At 40.1% G+C, this 16,434-nt stretch overlaps 1 protein-coding gene across 1 annotated transcript in view; it reads right to left on the bottom strand.

The window, feature by feature from the left end:
- The window catches only part of col27a1a (collagen, type XXVII, alpha 1a), a 250,288-nt gene that overhangs the window by 5,902 nt on the left and 227,952 nt on the right, over window positions 1-16,434 (bottom strand). Inside the window, exons 49-59 of the mRNA XM_029657740.2 lie at window positions 16,303-16,410; window positions 16,065-16,118; window positions 15,118-15,180; window positions 13,744-13,797; window positions 13,615-13,650; window positions 11,802-11,819; window positions 11,650-11,676; window positions 8,475-8,501; window positions 8,218-8,274; window positions 7,922-8,090; window positions 7,693-7,802 (exon numbers count right to left, since the gene is read on the bottom strand). Of these exons, the coding sequence (XP_029513600.1) occupies window positions 7,693-7,802; window positions 7,922-8,090; window positions 8,218-8,274; window positions 8,475-8,501; window positions 11,650-11,676; window positions 11,802-11,819; window positions 13,615-13,650; window positions 13,744-13,797; window positions 15,118-15,180; window positions 16,065-16,118; window positions 16,303-16,410 (723 nt within the window). The remainder of the gene's footprint in view (window positions 1-7,692; window positions 7,803-7,921; window positions 8,091-8,217; window positions 8,275-8,474; window positions 8,502-11,649; window positions 11,677-11,801; window positions 11,820-13,614; window positions 13,651-13,743; window positions 13,798-15,117; window positions 15,181-16,064; window positions 16,119-16,302; window positions 16,411-16,434) is intronic.

Here is a 16,434-nt window from a genome sequence, read left to right as displayed (position 1 = left end):
CACACACTTTTTCAGTTTTGCCCACACATTTTCTATTTTCTATGCGGTCAGGGCCTTGTGATGGCCACTCCAATACCTTGACTTTGACATCCTTAAGCCATTTTGCCACAACTTTGGAAGTATGCTTGGGGTCATTTGGACCCATTTGTGACCAAGCTTTAACTTCCTGACTGATTTCATGAGATATTGCTTCAATATTTCCACAAATTTTCCCACCTCATGATGCCATCTATTTTGTGAAGTGCACCAGTCCCTCCTGCAGCAAAGCACTCCACATTTTTGTTTCCACAGACCAGAGGATATTTCTGCAAAAAGTACGATCTTTGTCCCCATGTGCAGTTGCAAACCGTAGTCTGGCTTCATGGCGGTTTTGGAGCAGTGGTTTCTTCCTTGCTGAGCTGCCTTTCAGGTTATGTCGATAAAGGACTTGTTTAGCTGTGGATATAGATACTTTTCTACCTGTTTCCTCCAGCATCGTCACAAGGTCCGTTGCTGTTGTTCTGGGATTGATTTGCACTTTTCGCACAAAAGTATGCTCATCTCTAGGAGACAGAACACATCTCCTTCCTGAGCGGTATGACGGCTGTGTGGTCCCATGGTGTTTATACTTGTGTACGATTGTTTGTACAGATGCATGTGGTACCTTCAGGCATTTGGAAATTGCTCCCAAGGAAGAACCAGACTTGGAGGTTACAATTTTTTTTCTAAGGTCTTGGCTGATTTCTTTTGATTTTCCCATGATGTCAAGCAAAGAGGCACTAAGTTTGAAGGTAGGCCTTGAAATACATACACAGGTACACCTCCAATTGACTCAAATATCAATTAGCCTATCAGAAGCTTCTAAAGCCATGAAATAATTTCTGGAATTTTCCAAGCTGTTTAAAGGCACAGTCAATTTAGTGTATGTAAACTTCTGACCCACTGGAATTGTGATAGTGAATTCTAAATTAAATAATCTGTCTGTAAACAATTTTTGGAAAAATGAATTTTGTCATGCACAAAGTAGATGTACTAACCGACTAGCCAAAACTATAGTTTGTTAACAAGAAATTTGTGGAGTGGTTGAAAAACGAGTTTTAATGACTCCAACCTAAGTGTATGTACATTTCTGACTTCAACTTTATATACCATTTGCCAGACACTTTTATCCAAAGGGACTTACATTTTACGCAAGAGTGTTTCTTATTATTATAATGTTCAAAAGTTTGGGGTCACTTAGAAATGTCCTTGTTTTTGAAAGAAAAGCATTTTTTTGTCTACTAAAATATCAAATTGATAAGAAATACATTGTAGACATGGTTAATGTTGTAAATGACTATTGTAGCTGGCAACGGAAGATTTTTAATGGAATATCTACATAGGCGTACAGAGGCACATTTTCAGCAACCATCACTCCTTTGTTCCAATGGCATGTTGTGTTAGCTAATCCAAGGTTATCGTTTTAAAAGGCTAATTGATCATTAGAAAACCCTTTTGCAATTTTTTTAGCACAGGTGAAAACTGTTCTGATTAATGAAGCGATAAAACTGGCCTTCTTTAGAGTAGTTGAGTATCTGGAGCATCAGCATTTGTGGGTTCGATTACAGGCTCAAAATGGCCAGAAACAAAGAACTTTCTTCTGAAACTCATCAGTCTATTCTTGTTCTGAGAAATTAAGGCTATACCATGTGAGAAATTGCTAAGAAACTGAAGATCTCGTACAATGCTGTGTACTCCTCCCTTCACAGAACAGTGCAAACTGGCTCTAACCAGAATAGAAAGAGGAATAGGAGGCCCCGGTGCACAACTGAGCAAGAGGACAGGTACATTAGAGTGTCTAGTTTGAGAAACAGACGCCTCACAAATCCTCAACTGGCAGTTTCATTAAATAGTACCCGCAAAACACCCGTCTCAACACCAACAGTGAAGAGACGACTCTGGGATGCTGGCCTTCTAGGCAGAGTTGCAAAGAAAAAGCCATATCTCAGATTGGCCAAGAAAAAGGAAAGATTAAGATGGGAAAAAGAACACAGACACTGGACAGAGGAACTCTGCCTCGAAGGCCAGCATCCCTGAGTCGCCTCTTACCTCTTAACTAACAGAACGTGCCATTGGAACACAGGATGGCGCTGACAGAGATGATGGCCTCGCTTCAGGTCCTTAGTAAACTATGCAGTTATTTGTTTTTTATATATTATTTTATGTATTATTTATTGACTTATGTAAGAATGCTGTTCATTGACTACAGCTCAACATTTAATACCATAGTACCCTGGGTCTCGACCCCGCTTTGTACAACTGGGTCCTGGACTTGGCGGGCCGCCCCCAGGTGGTGAAGGTAGGAGGCAACATCTCCACCCTGCTGATCCTCAACACTGGGGCCCCACAAGGTTGCGTTCTCAGCCCCCTCCTGTACTCCCTGTTCACCCATGACTGCGTGGCTATGCACACTTCCAACTCAATCATCAAGTTTGCAGACGACACTATAGTGGTAGGCTTGATTACCAATAGCGACGAGACGGCCTACAGGGAGGAGGTGAGGGCCCTCGGAGTGTGGTGTCAGTAAATAACCTCTCCCTCAACATCAACAAAACAAAGGAGATAATTGTGGACTTCCGTAAACAGCAGAGGGAGCACCCCCTCCCCCCATCCACACCGAAGGGACAGCAATGGAGAGGGTGGAAAGTTTTACGTTCCTCGGCATACACATCAAACTAAAATGGTCCACCCACACAGACTGCGTGGTGAAGAAGGCGCAACAGCACCTCTTCAACCTGAGGAGGCTGAAGAAATTTGGCTTGTCACCAAAAACACTCAAAAGCTTTTAGAACTTGCCCCACACCCCTCATATAAACAAGTGACTAAACTACAGTCTATACACTCACATTCACATTTAGCAGCAATTGGTAACTACAGTGTTTCAATATGAAAAACAGCACTTGCACAATCAATATTTTCTGTGAAAGCAGTCCATCTTTTGTGACCAACTGTCAGGAGACGTATAAAAAAGTCTTAATGAATTCACAAAGAAAGTGAAAAGCTGGTTTAAAAACATCAAGAACGCTACCATGTGTGATTATTTTGTAATACGTTTTGTTTATTTATTTTGTCATGTTTTCTTTTTTCACTTATTTTAAAGCACAAATTTGGTGATTCATTATTCAAATTAGCACAAGCTAAAGCATAACGGTGTAATGCATATGTTGATACTTCAATGTTTTATTTGTACCTGTCCATAACAAATTAAAGCATTATTATTATTAAATAGGTGAGAATGGGATAATGCTTATCAGTGAAGAAATATTGCAATTGTACTGGCTAAGTTAGTTGAGCAAGCAACATGGTAAAACATTTGTCCCACTAACCAGGTTTCCATCCAACCTTTTATGCGACTAAATGTCGGATAAAAAAATGTAATGGCCTGATGGAAACAATTTGTCAGTAAACTTTCCCTTTTTGTTTACAAGGAGCTACTTTATAAACTTCTGTCGTATCTAACTTTGATGTTGAAGTAAAGACACCCGAGTTGCTTAACCCGTTCAGAGGATTGGTTAACTTGAGGTTTCTAGGGTCTCCACTGAGCTAGGTAAATCTGCTTTTAGTTTTAATGCACCATATTGCTGGAACAAAATTCAAAATACATTTCATCTTGATGTTCTGCTGCTGTTGAGGCAATTTCAAGTATTGATTGGGGACTTATTTGTGGAGGAAAGTAACTTTTTCTGGCTGATTTGTGATGTTTTATTTGTGCTTCCCATGACTGTATTTTTGTATTTTAATGTGTATATGTTTGGGTATAATGTGTATATTTATGTTGTGTGTATATACAGGACATGTTTGTAAAAGACACCTAGGTCTCAATCGATTTTCCCTGTCAAAATACACTAGTTGGGATATTTTTGTGCCTGTAAAGTTAATGATGCTTGAAATATTAGTGGAATCGCTTTTATGCGCAAATATTGATATAATAAACAGCTTCTTGAAGTAAACTTGTAGTCCCACGATAACATGTTGTGTGGTCTTCCCACTACGACTAGTCGGGAAGGCATGCAGTTTATTAGGCTACAGATGCAAGGTGTTGAGCTTGATGCTCCTTTCCAATTAATATTAAGGGTCTTATTTTGGTGGCATGATCATCGATGCTTGGCTGCCATTTGACAAATAATTTAGCTCTTTTGTCCATAATAATCTAATCATGTAGGCTGGCTAGAGTGCACATGCAAATATGAGAGTGGGCACACCTGCTATACATTACCAGTCAAAAGTTTGGACACAGCTACTCATTCAAGGGGTTCTCTTTACTTTATTCTACATTGCAGAATAATAGTGAAGACAAACATTATGAAATAACACATGGAATCATGTTGTCCCAAATTGTTAAACAAATCAAAATATATTTTATATTTGAGATTCTTCAAAGTAGCCTTGATGACAGCTTTGCACACTCTTGGCATTCTCTCGGCCAGCTTCATGAGGTAGTCACCTGGAATGCATTTCAATTAACAGGTGTGCCTTGTTAAAAGTTAATTTGTGGAGGTTCTTTCCTATATAATGCATTTGAGCCAAACAGTTGTGTTGTATGGATGGTTTACAGAAGATAGCCCTATTTGTTAAAAGACCAAGTCCATATTATGGCAAGAACAGCTCAAAAAGGCAAAGAGAAATGACAGTCCATCATTACTTCAAGACATGAAGGTCAGTCAATCTTGAAAATCTCAAGAACTTTGAAAGTGCAGTCGCAAAAACCATCTAGCGCTATGGTGAAACTAGCTCTCATGAGGACCGCCACAGGAAAGGAAGACCCAGAGTTAACTCTGGGTGTGATGTGTGGGAGTGCTTTTCTGGTCACACTGTCTGATCTATTTAGAATTCAAGGCACACTTAACCAGCATGGCTACCACAGCATTCTGCAGCGTTATGCCATCCCATTTGGTTTGCACTTAGTGGGACTATCATTTGTTTTTCAACAGGACACCTCCAGGCTGTGTAAGGGCTATTTGACCAAGAAGAAGACGCCGCATCAGTTTAACTATATTTTGATTTGTTTAATACTTTTTTGGTTACGACATGATTCCATATGCGTTTTTTCATAGTTTAAGTCTTCAATATTATTTTACAATGTAGAAAACAGTAAAAATAAAGAAAACCCTTTGAATGAGTAGGTGTCCAAACATTTGACTGGTACTGTATGACTCAACATATATTTTTTATTAAAACCACCATTAGAGTTGAAAATGCGACAGAAACCCATTTAGCTAAGCACAACTTTTAAAAAAAATCTGCAACAAGTACATTTGATGGAAACATATCTTTGTTGGGAAAATGTGCATATTTTTTTCATGCAGATTTTAGAATATTCTCTTTCCCATCTGGACAATAGGAACACCTACAGTTGAAGTCAGAAGTTTACATACACTTAGGTTGGAGTCATTAAAACTAATTTTGCAATCCCTCCACACATTTCTTGTTAACAAACTATAGTTTTGGCAAGTCAGTTAGGACATCTACTTTGTGCATGACACAAGTCATTTTCCCAACAATTGTTCACAGACAGATTATTTCACTGTATCACAATTCCAGTGGGTCAGAAGTACACTAAGTTGGCCGTGCCTTTAAACAGCTTGGAAAATTCCAGAAAATTATGTCTTGGCTTTAGAAGCTTCTGATAGGCTAATTGACATCATTTGAGTCAATTGGAGGTGTACCTGTGGATGTATTTCAAGGCCTTAACTTCAAACTCAGTACCTCTTTGCTTGACATCATGAGAAAATCAAAAAAAATCAGCCAAGACCCCAGAAAAAAAACTGTAGACCTCCACAAGTCTGGTTCATCCATGGGAGCAATTTCCAAATGCCTGAAAGTGCCAAGTTCATCTTTAAAAACAATAGTACGCAAGTATAAACACCATGGGACCACACAGCCATCATACCGCTCAGGAAGGAGACGCGTTCTGTCTCCTATAGATAAACGTACTTTGGTGCGAAAAGTGCAAATCAATCCCAGAACAACAGCAAAGGACCTTGTGAAGTTGCTGGAGGAAACCGGTACCAACGCTTCTATATCCACAGCTAAACGAGTCCTATATCGACATAACCTGAAAGGCCACTCAGCAAGGAAGAAGCCACTGCTCCAAAACCACCATAAAAAAGCCAGACTATGGTTTGCAACTGCACATGGGGACAAGGATCGTATTTTTGGGGGAAATATCCTCTGGTCTGATGAAACAAAAATAGAAATGTTTGGCCATAATGACCATCGTTATGTTTGGAGGAAAAAGGGGGAGGCTTGCAAGCCGAAGAACACCATCCCAACCGTGAAGCGAGGGGGTGGAAGCATCATATTGTGGGGGTGCTTTGCTGCAGGAGGGACTGGTGCACATCAAAATAGATGACATCATGAAGCTGGAAAATATGTGGCTATTTAGAAGCAACATCTCAAGACATCAGTTAAAGCTTGGGTCTTCCAAATGGACAATGACCTCAAGCATACTTCCAATGTTGTGGCAAAATGGCTGAAGGACAACAAAGTCAAGGTATTGGAGTGGCCATCACAAAGCCCTGACCTCAATCCCATATAGAATTTGTGGGAAAAACTGAAAAAGCGTGTGCGAGCAAGGAGGCCTACAAACCTGACTCAGTTACACCAGCTCTGTCAGGAGGAATGGGCCAAAACTCACCCAACTTATTGTGGGAAGCTTGTGGAAGGCTACCCAAAACTTTGACCGAAGTTAAACAATTTAAAGGCAATGCTACCAAATACTAATTGAGTGTATGTAAACTTCTGACCCACTGGGAATGTGATGAAATAAATAAAACCTGAAATAAATCACTCTACTATTATTCTGACATTTCACATTATTTAAATAAAGTGGTTATCTTCCCCCAGGTGAAATAATTTAAATGTAGTTGGCTAAGGTGTATGTAGACAATGCTGTTTGTTGAACAACACATCAGCCACTAAGCTAAGGACACTATAAACACTCCCCTCCACAGGTGATGGGGCCACGCTTATCCTCCACATGGGGGCCCCTCAGCAGGGGTGTGTGATTAGTCCCCTTCTGTACTCCCTGTTCACCCACGACTGCGTGGCCAAACATGACTCCAACATCATCATCAAGTTTGCTGATGACACAACAGTGGCCTGATCACCAACAACGATGAGACAGCCGAATGGGAGGAGGTCAGACACCTGGCAGTGTGGTGCCAGGACAACAACCTCGCCCTCAACGTGAGAAAGACAAAGGCGCTTATTGTGGACTACAGGAAAAGGAGGGCCGAGCATGCCCACATTCACATCGACACCTGTCGTGGAGCGGGTCGAGAGCTTCAAGTTCCTTGGTGTCCACATCTCTAACACACGATCATGGTCCAAACACACCAAGACAGTCATGAAGAGAGCACGACAATGCCTATTCCCCCTCGGGAGACTGAAGATTTGGCATGGGTCCTCAAATCCTCAAACATTTCTACAGCTGCACCATCGAGAGCATCCTGAATGGTTGCATCACCACTTGGTATGGCAACTGCTCGGCATCTGACCGCATTTCATGGTAAGGTTGTATTCGGGGCATTTGACAAATAACATTTGATTTGAAACTCTTTTGCCAATTGAATGGAAGCCTAGCTACTATTCATGAAATACTGTGGTATCATATATTCAGTGTGCCTGGTTGTAGTATGACTGGTGATGTATGACCGGTGATGTCTGAAGTACCTTGGACACCGTTACAGGTTTTAGGCAGGTCTGCCCTCCACCTGTGAAGTTACAGGTGACCTCTATTGTATCTGAGGAGTAGCCCAAGTTTGGGTCAATCCAATAAGTGCCTAGGGAGAGAAAATAGTCAGTTACTAAACACACTCTTTCCCATTCTTCTTCTCCCTCTTGTGTGCACATACAGTACATGCATGCATGCATGCAAGCACACACACATCTGTCCTCTCACCATCGCTCATTTTCTGTTCACAGCTGTGGAGGTCCCTGCAAATGCGGGCGGGGTTATCGCTGGTGCCCAGTGGATTTTTCAGGCTCTGGATCAGGTTACTAAGGTAGTGGAGGGTCTTAATGATCTCTGTAACATGGTCTAGCATAGGCAGGTCCATAACTAGCCAATTCTGCACAGAGATAGATAGAGAAATTCATTTGTAGCAGTCTACAGTATATCAAAAAACATGAATGGATGACTATACATGAGAATAAATGGATATGTTCACAGCTTACTGAGGGTATCATGGTACTGACCTCAGTCCTAAGTGGGGTGTTTATAGACTCAAACACCTGAAGGGAACCGTCCTGTTTCTGAATAAGAAAACGGCACAGACAACATAATGTAACATTACACTTTCATAGGACGTACTGTATAGGAACACACCGTGTTTGGTACTGTAGTGATGGCCATAGTCAATAGTCACATAGTTGATGATGGCCATAGTCACAGTAGCTAAATGTTTTGGTGAAAGGTCTAGTGTACTTAGTGTATTGAAGAGACAATAACTTACAAATGACAGAGGGACACCAGGAGGACCCTAGAGAAAATGGAACAACCAGTCAGGAGAAATAACGCTACAGATCACCTAAAGTAACACAGATGGAGTATGCTCCATCACAGTTCGATTGCAGGAACTATCAAGAAATGTGCCCTTATAAAGGACTAATCTTGCAATGTAGTCCTTGATGAGGCCCATCTGAATTCTTCGGTTGGAAGTTTCCTTTTTTTTTTATAAACAGCCTTCGTGTGTGATCATTTTTATCACTCACAATAGGGGTTTGCGATGCTACTTTCCAACATGCTAAGAGCAGGGAGTTTTGAGAATGCACTGTGAACTAAGCTGTTTTTATGAAAAACTGGAGCCCTTCAAAATTGAATTTGAGACTTGTTAGACTCCAGGTAGAGAGAGTAATTGGATGCGTGGTGGGACCAGAAAAAAAGATGAAGAATCGTTCCCGGTGGGCCTGCCTTGACCGCCTCAAATAGCCGACCAATCAGCCTGTCACCAACCCTTAGTAAAATTTGGAAAAAATGGTGTTTGACCAGATACCATGCTATTTTACAGTAAACACATTGACAACAGACTTTCAGCACGCTTATAGGGAAGGACATTACACAAGTGACTGATGATTGGCTGAGAGAAATTGATGATAAAAAGATTGTAGGGGCTGTTTTGTTAGACTTCAGTGCGGCTTTTGATATTATCCATCATAGTCTGTTGGTGGAAAAACATATGTGTTATGGCTTTATACCCCCTGCTATATTGTGGATAAAGAGTTACCTGTCTAACAGAACAGAGAGGGTGTTCTTTAATGGAAATCTCTCAAACAAAATCCAGGTAGAATCAGGAATTCCCCAGGGCAGCTGTCTATGCCACTTTTTTCAAATTGTATTAATGACATGCCACTGGCTTTAAATAATGACTAAACTGCTTGGAGTAACCATGGATTGTAAACTGTCACGGTCAAAACATATTGATACAACAGTAGCTAGGATGGGGAGAAGTCTGTCTATAATAAAGTGCTGCTCTGCATTCTTAACAGCACTATCAGCAAGGCAGGTACTACAGGCCCTAGTTTCGTCGCACCTGGACAACTGTTCAGTCATGTGGTCAAGTGTCACAATGAGTGACTTAGGAAAATTGCAATTGGCTCAGAACAGACTGAAAGTGGAGGAGAGCTTGACTTCATCACTACTTGTATTTGTGAGAAGTATTGACATGTTGAATGCACCGAGCTGTCTGTTTGAACTACTGGCACACAGCTTGGAAACCCATGTATACCCCACAAGACATGCCACCAGAGGTCTCTTCACAGTCCCCAAGTACTTAACAAACTATGGGAGGCGCACAGTACTCCATAGAGCCATGACTACATGGAACTCTATTCCACATATTGTAACTCATGCAAGCAGTAAAATTAGATTTAAAAACCATAAAAATACACCTTATGGAACAGCGGGAACTATGAAGCAACAGACACATGCATACAAACACATAATAACATACGCGCTATACACACGTACATATGGATTTTGTATTGTATACATGTGGTAGTAGAGTAGGGGCCTGAGGACACACACTTAATGTGTTGTGAAATCTGTTATGAATGTATTGTAATATTTAAAAATGTATAACTGCCTTAATTTTGCTGAACCCCAAGAAGAGTGGGGATTCATAATTAATACACATACAAAGTTACAACAGCTGACATAACATATCATAACCTGTCATAATATAGCCATAACATTGTCATGACCTATTTATAATGTTCCCGAGTGGCGCAGCTGTCTAAGGCACTGCATCTCAGTGATAGAGCTGTCACTAAAGACCCTGGTTTGATTCCAGGCTGTATCACAACCCGCTGTGATTAGGAGTGCCATAGTGCGGCGCACAATTGGCACAGCGTCGTCTGGGTTAGGGTTTGGCCTGGGTAGGCATTCATTGTAAATAAGAATTTGTTGATAACTGACTTGCCTAGTTAAATAAAAGGTTAAATAAAATAAAGAAAAATGAATAAATGTTTACACCTGTTGTGACATATATTGCATTATTTTATGGCTGGTTATGACAGCTACATAAGTGTCAAAACCCACATTTATTCAAGTTCTTTATTTCCCTGCCAAGAACTTTCCTTTTGTTTGAAACTTTGTTGTTGTAATTCTTTAACGTCATTTTTTTCAGCATATTTTAAATAACTTGTAGAAAATAAGCTTTCTGACAATGCCATGAAGCATTATGGCCATCTTGTTTACTTGAACTAAGAAAATACACTTTATGGCACTGTCTAGAAACATGATGACCACCATAATCATATGAGCCAGACAGGCCTATCTTGTACATGCCCTTAAATCAGTCATCAGTCACAAAGAGGGTGTCCTGCTCCTGAAATCTGATCCTGCATTCATCCCAGTCATCAGCAACTGAGCATTGGGGTAGGTGGATGTCTGACATCAATGTGTGTGCAATTACAATGATAGTTTAATATGGTCAATTTCCCAAAAATGTATTCAACATAAACACACTGTTGACACATAGGCTACGGTGTAATTGACTGTTTTTCCTTGTGTGCAGGTTGTGGGTATTGACGCTAATGTTGTTATAATAACTCGCCATAAAAGAAACTACGTGGTAGGTTGTGGGTTTTTACACTCTTATGTAGGTGTCATAATCTGCCATAAAATATCTACCATGGTAGGTTTTTACACTGTTATGTAGGTGTCATAACCAGCCATAAAATAACTATGTGGTAGGTTTTTACACTGTTATGTAGGTGTCATAACCAGCCATAAAATAATTATGTGGTAAGTTTCGTGGGTTGTTACACTCTTATGTAGGTGTCATAACCAGCCATAAAATAATTATGTGGTAGGTTTCGTGGGTTGTTACACTCTTATGTAGGTGTCATAACCAGCCATAAAATAACTATGTGGTAGGTTTCGTGGGTTGTTACACCCTTATGTAGGTGTCATAACCAGCCATAAAATAACACAATGTCACAACAGGTGTAAACATATGTGTCATGACAGTGTTATGACCATATTATAACAGGTTATGACAAGTTATGTCAGCTGTTATGACATGGATATAACGTGCTATGACGCTGGGTGTCAAGTAAAGTGTTAACCTAATTTGGCTAACACACTAACAAAGTATGCTAGATTGAGTTAGGAAGGTGAAGACTTACTGCAGGTCCCGGGGGTCCTGGAAGCCCCTGTGAAACAACAAAATCACAAAACATCTCAATCCGGTAGTTAGAAATGCCTTTTTTAAGCCTAACATTGGAGGGTTTTTAAATCAGCTTCATTATTTAAAAAATCCTGCACTGCAAACACATACCTTTGGTCCTTGTAATCCCTGTTGATGAGCAAGAGGGAAAGAGAAAAAAATAGGTCAATTTTGGGTACACTCTGGAAAAAAAGGTACCTACAGTAGTTGTCACTGGGGTACCCTACTTGTCACTGAGGTGGTACCCTGTAAGGTACGTAAATATTATACCTTTAGTCAGCGGTATATCATATTACCCTTATAGGTTGTATTTGCAAAGAGGCAATTGTGTACCTCATGGGTGACGAAATAGCACCTTTCTCACAGGTATAAATGTGCACCTACAGAAATGGTACACATGAGCTTTTTTTAGGGTGCCACTACAGCCCTTTTGATACACTTCTCTTTAAACACATTTAAACACATTGAGATGAATTAAAGAGCTAATATTATACACACAATCAAACAAAACAAACACATTTATAAATGTAAAAATCCCTAGCCTTTCTCCTAAACTGACCCAGAGACAACACCACATCCAAATGAAATATTACTTGAAGATTATTCTACATTATAGGGGTCTAGTAGGAAAAGGTTATTTTTTAAGTGACAAGAATGCTGTATAATGCCTGTTTAAACATTCTAGATTATTTTTCCTTTCTTTGTTTTACAACATGCTGAGAAAAACAATTAGATATTGTAAGGAAAATGTTGACTCAACAACATTTGATATTAACAATAGCTTTTTTACTGTCTCATGCGCTTATATAAGCCTTTAAAAAGACTACAGAGCTGCAAGTGGACAATACCTAGAAAACATGACCACATTGGCCCCTGTTGAATATTCTGTGGGCATGGACTAGCTCCACCCGCCTAACATTGGCTGGCCAACACCAGTCCAGCACAGGCTAGCCCATACCAGCTTAACATGTGCTAGCACATGCTGAGCCAATTATTAGGTGGCTAACATAGCATGGACCAAATGGGGAAGCCCACACTGGTCCCTAATGTGTTAGATTGGGTGAGTGTTTTATTCTGTTCTACTTGATAATGTACTGGGGGCTCATTAGAATATTTGGGGCGTGGTTTGCATTCAGTTATTTTGTACAGCTGTTACTGAGAGTGTCATTCCAGATTGTACACGGCCATTTCAGTAGTCTTAATAAAGGCTTGAGTAAGTGCATGTGACATTATAAAAGTATCTTACACAGTAACCACTACCACTACTTTGAATACAATGCTAATCTGTTCAAACGGATCCATTTTCATAAGGTTGGGCCTATACCATGAGCTCATATCAAACACTTATCTCCCTCACTAGCTTTAAGCACCAACTGTCAGAGAGGCTCAAAGATTACTGCACCTGTACATAGCCCACCTATAATTTAGCCCAAACAACTACCCCTTTCCCTACTGTATTTTATTTATTTATTTATTTATTTTGCTCCTTTGCACATTCTTCCACTGCAAATCTACCATTCCAGTGTTTTACTTGCTATTTTGTATTTACTTTGCCACCATGGCCTTTTTTTGCCTTTACCTCCCTTATCTCACCTCATTTGCTCACATCGTATATAGACTTGTTTATACTGTATTATTGACTGTATGTTTGTTTTACTCCATGTGTAACTGTGTCGTTGTTTGTGTCGAACTGCTTTGCTTTATCTTGGCCAGGTCACAATTGTAAATGAGAACTTGTTCTCAACTTGCCTACTTGGTTAAATAAAGGTGAAATAAATAAATAAATAAATATTAGGACCCAAATGGCCCTCACCTGCCCTCAGCAAAGGACCAAATGTGTCGTTATTGGAGCAGACTGAATCAGTGAAGTGAAATAATACTAAAATTGACCTTGGATTCCAGAGTAGGTATAGTAGTTACTTACCATCTCTCCACGGCTCCCCTTGTCTCCTTTAGGGCCCTGAGGAGATACGTGTATAGTCAGAATGATGAAGGCTAGCAATCAGCCATACCTAAATAAACATTGTTTAATTGATATGGGCAAAATACTTACTGGACTTCCATCGGGCCCAATAATCCCCATCGGACCCATTATTCCACCTCTGCCCTGGAGATGGAAGGAAAGAGGAAGAGAGTGATGAGTTCACGTCAATCCATAGCCCTGTTTATATCTGGTGCTAACATGCATCCTTTGTTCCTGATTTTGTCCACATTCTGATTGTGCCCACATTTTTAGACTGGTGTAGACGATTAAGACTCCAGAGGCAGGTCGGGAATGCATTGTGTCTGGATATCTTACAATGGACCTAGACAGTAAAATGGACCTAGACAGTGAAAACCATTTAAATCATAATTGAGCCCTACAGACGAAGAACTGTATGTGCTAATTGCATTTTCATTCAAAAAAAACAATCGCACCAAATACAAACACGCACACAAACGACAACATCTCAACATCTCATCTGCCCAGACCCCATCCCTAGTGCCTGCATTATTATCTGCCATGTAGCCTTAAATTGTACCAATTAGTTTCTCGGTCACCCAGGGAATTTAAATATTTCAATAATAAATCATATTGTTTTTCCATTGTGTTAATGATGGTGGATTGATTTCCACAATTTTCATAAATTTTTTTCAAGATCAGTGAGATGAAGAGAATCGTCCAGCCCATTAGGTATCTCACTATACCACCATATGCCATATCTTGAAATATGCACTTGCTAAACATCTCCTGAGTAGTTTTGAAAAAATGGTGTGTTACTACTGTAGTCAAAAAATAGTTCTTAATATTCCGGGCAACTTTATGAATTGTATCTGAATTTACATTTCTTGGTAAAAATGTGTAGCACTATTTTAGAGTATTGTTAAGAATATAAGATATTTTATGGATACTGTCCCTGACCTCAGTTCAAATGGCTTATTTTTCTTTCAAAAGAGACCAAGATACAATTGCGCTAACTGACATTGGTTTGAAAAAAATCTGTGTTCTTACATGGTGTAACCAATAAAGTGTTCAAGAGGGTATGTTCGCACACAATGTAGACATAGTACAATATATTATTTATGCTATTTTAATATATTTTCTCTAGCAGCAGCAAGGGAAATACTTTTTCACACAGATGTTTCAGACAAAGCCTTCTCCTGTGTGTGCAATCAATAAACCCATCACAGAATAGTCCCAAAAGTGCAAACCCAGCCCCTCTGACACTTAAGGCAGGCTAAATAAAACAGATTAAGCCTAGTCCTAGACTAAAAAGCAAACTCAAAAACTCTTCCTCCAGGGTTCTTTTTCATCTAGGACTAGGCTTGAGCTGTGTCCGGGAAACTAAACCTCAAAGTATTTGAAAGAAAACAAATACTACTTGAACCCAGGTTTGGTAGAGCTAGCATGCCGGAAATTACTGGTCTACAAAAGGCCCCTACTTACCATTGTGCCATGTGGCCCTTTTGGTCCCTGTATGCCTTTTGGTCCCAAGTCACCTGGAGGCCCCTGGGAACATCAATGACAAACAATCAGTATAACTTCATGTGCAACACATGTATTCCACCCCCCATTTAAAGTATTGTAGTGATTTTTAACTATCACCCCATTTCAAGGCTTCCTTGTCTAAGCTAAGATTATTGAATCCTTCACCATTCATTTCTATTGGGCACAAAATAATCTGGGCTATGGGACTTAATACAAACACACGATAACATACACACATGTACACATTGATTTTGTGTTCTAGATATGTGGTAGTAGAGGCCTGAGGCATACACTTAATGTTGTGAATTCTGTTATGAATGTATTGTAATGTTTTTAAAATGTATAACTGCCTTAATTTTGCTGGACCCAAGGAAGAGTAGCTGCTGAATACAAATAGAAAATGTTTGACTACTTTAATACGCATATATGTGAATTTGTCCCAATACTTTTGGTCCCCTAAAATGGGGGGAATATGTACAAGAAGTGCTGTAATTTCTAAATGGTTCACCAGATAAGGGTGAAAATACCCTCAAATTAAAGATGACAGTCTGTACTTTAACCTCAATCAATGTATCATTTCAAATCCTAAGTGCACAACCAAAGCAACAAAAACATTTGTCACTGTCCCAAGACTTTTGGAGCTCACTTTATGTGGTTGTCCCACCTAGCCATCTTAAGATCTGAACTGGGCTGTGTGGTACGAGGTCGCCATCTACTGGCGGTGGAAGGACACTGTTTTTTGCTAACTCGACTGTTTTCATGAACATTATTAAGGACTTTTTTTGTGCATTTCTTGTATAATATATATATATATTATATATATACACATGCAGTAGGTGGTGTAGTTCAGCTACATGACATATACCCCTTGGCTGCCTGACATGTGCATGTGTTTATGAACTCACTGTTGGTCCAAACACTCCCAGTATCCCTGGAAAACCTGGTTCTCCTGTATCACCCTGGAACAGATCAGACACAGCAGTTAGGATGTGGCCCCAACAATGGGGGGAAACAACGTCCATCAATAGACCTTCATCAGAAAACAGAAGTAAGCTAATACAGGAACCATGCTATGTGAGCATTACCAGTATCATCAATGTCAATATTGATCTATATACATGTGGTTAGTTGGCTGAAACTTACAGGTTGTCCTTTGGGCCCTTGGTCCCCCTGTGGCCCTGGCAGTCCCATCCCACCCTTAAAGCCTCTCTTCCCTGAGGGTCCTGTCTGTCCTGGGAGGCCCCTTTCACCCTGGGAGAAGAAATCACATAGAGC

Source organism: Oncorhynchus nerka, linkage group LG4 (genome assembly GCF_034236695.1).
Source record: "Oncorhynchus nerka isolate Pitt River linkage group LG4, Oner_Uvic_2.0, whole genome shotgun sequence".
Lineage (NCBI taxonomy): Eukaryota > Metazoa > Chordata > Actinopteri > Salmoniformes > Salmonidae > Oncorhynchus > Oncorhynchus nerka.
Note: the sequence above shows the minus strand (reverse complement) of the source record. Positions and strands in the feature narration are given on the sequence as shown.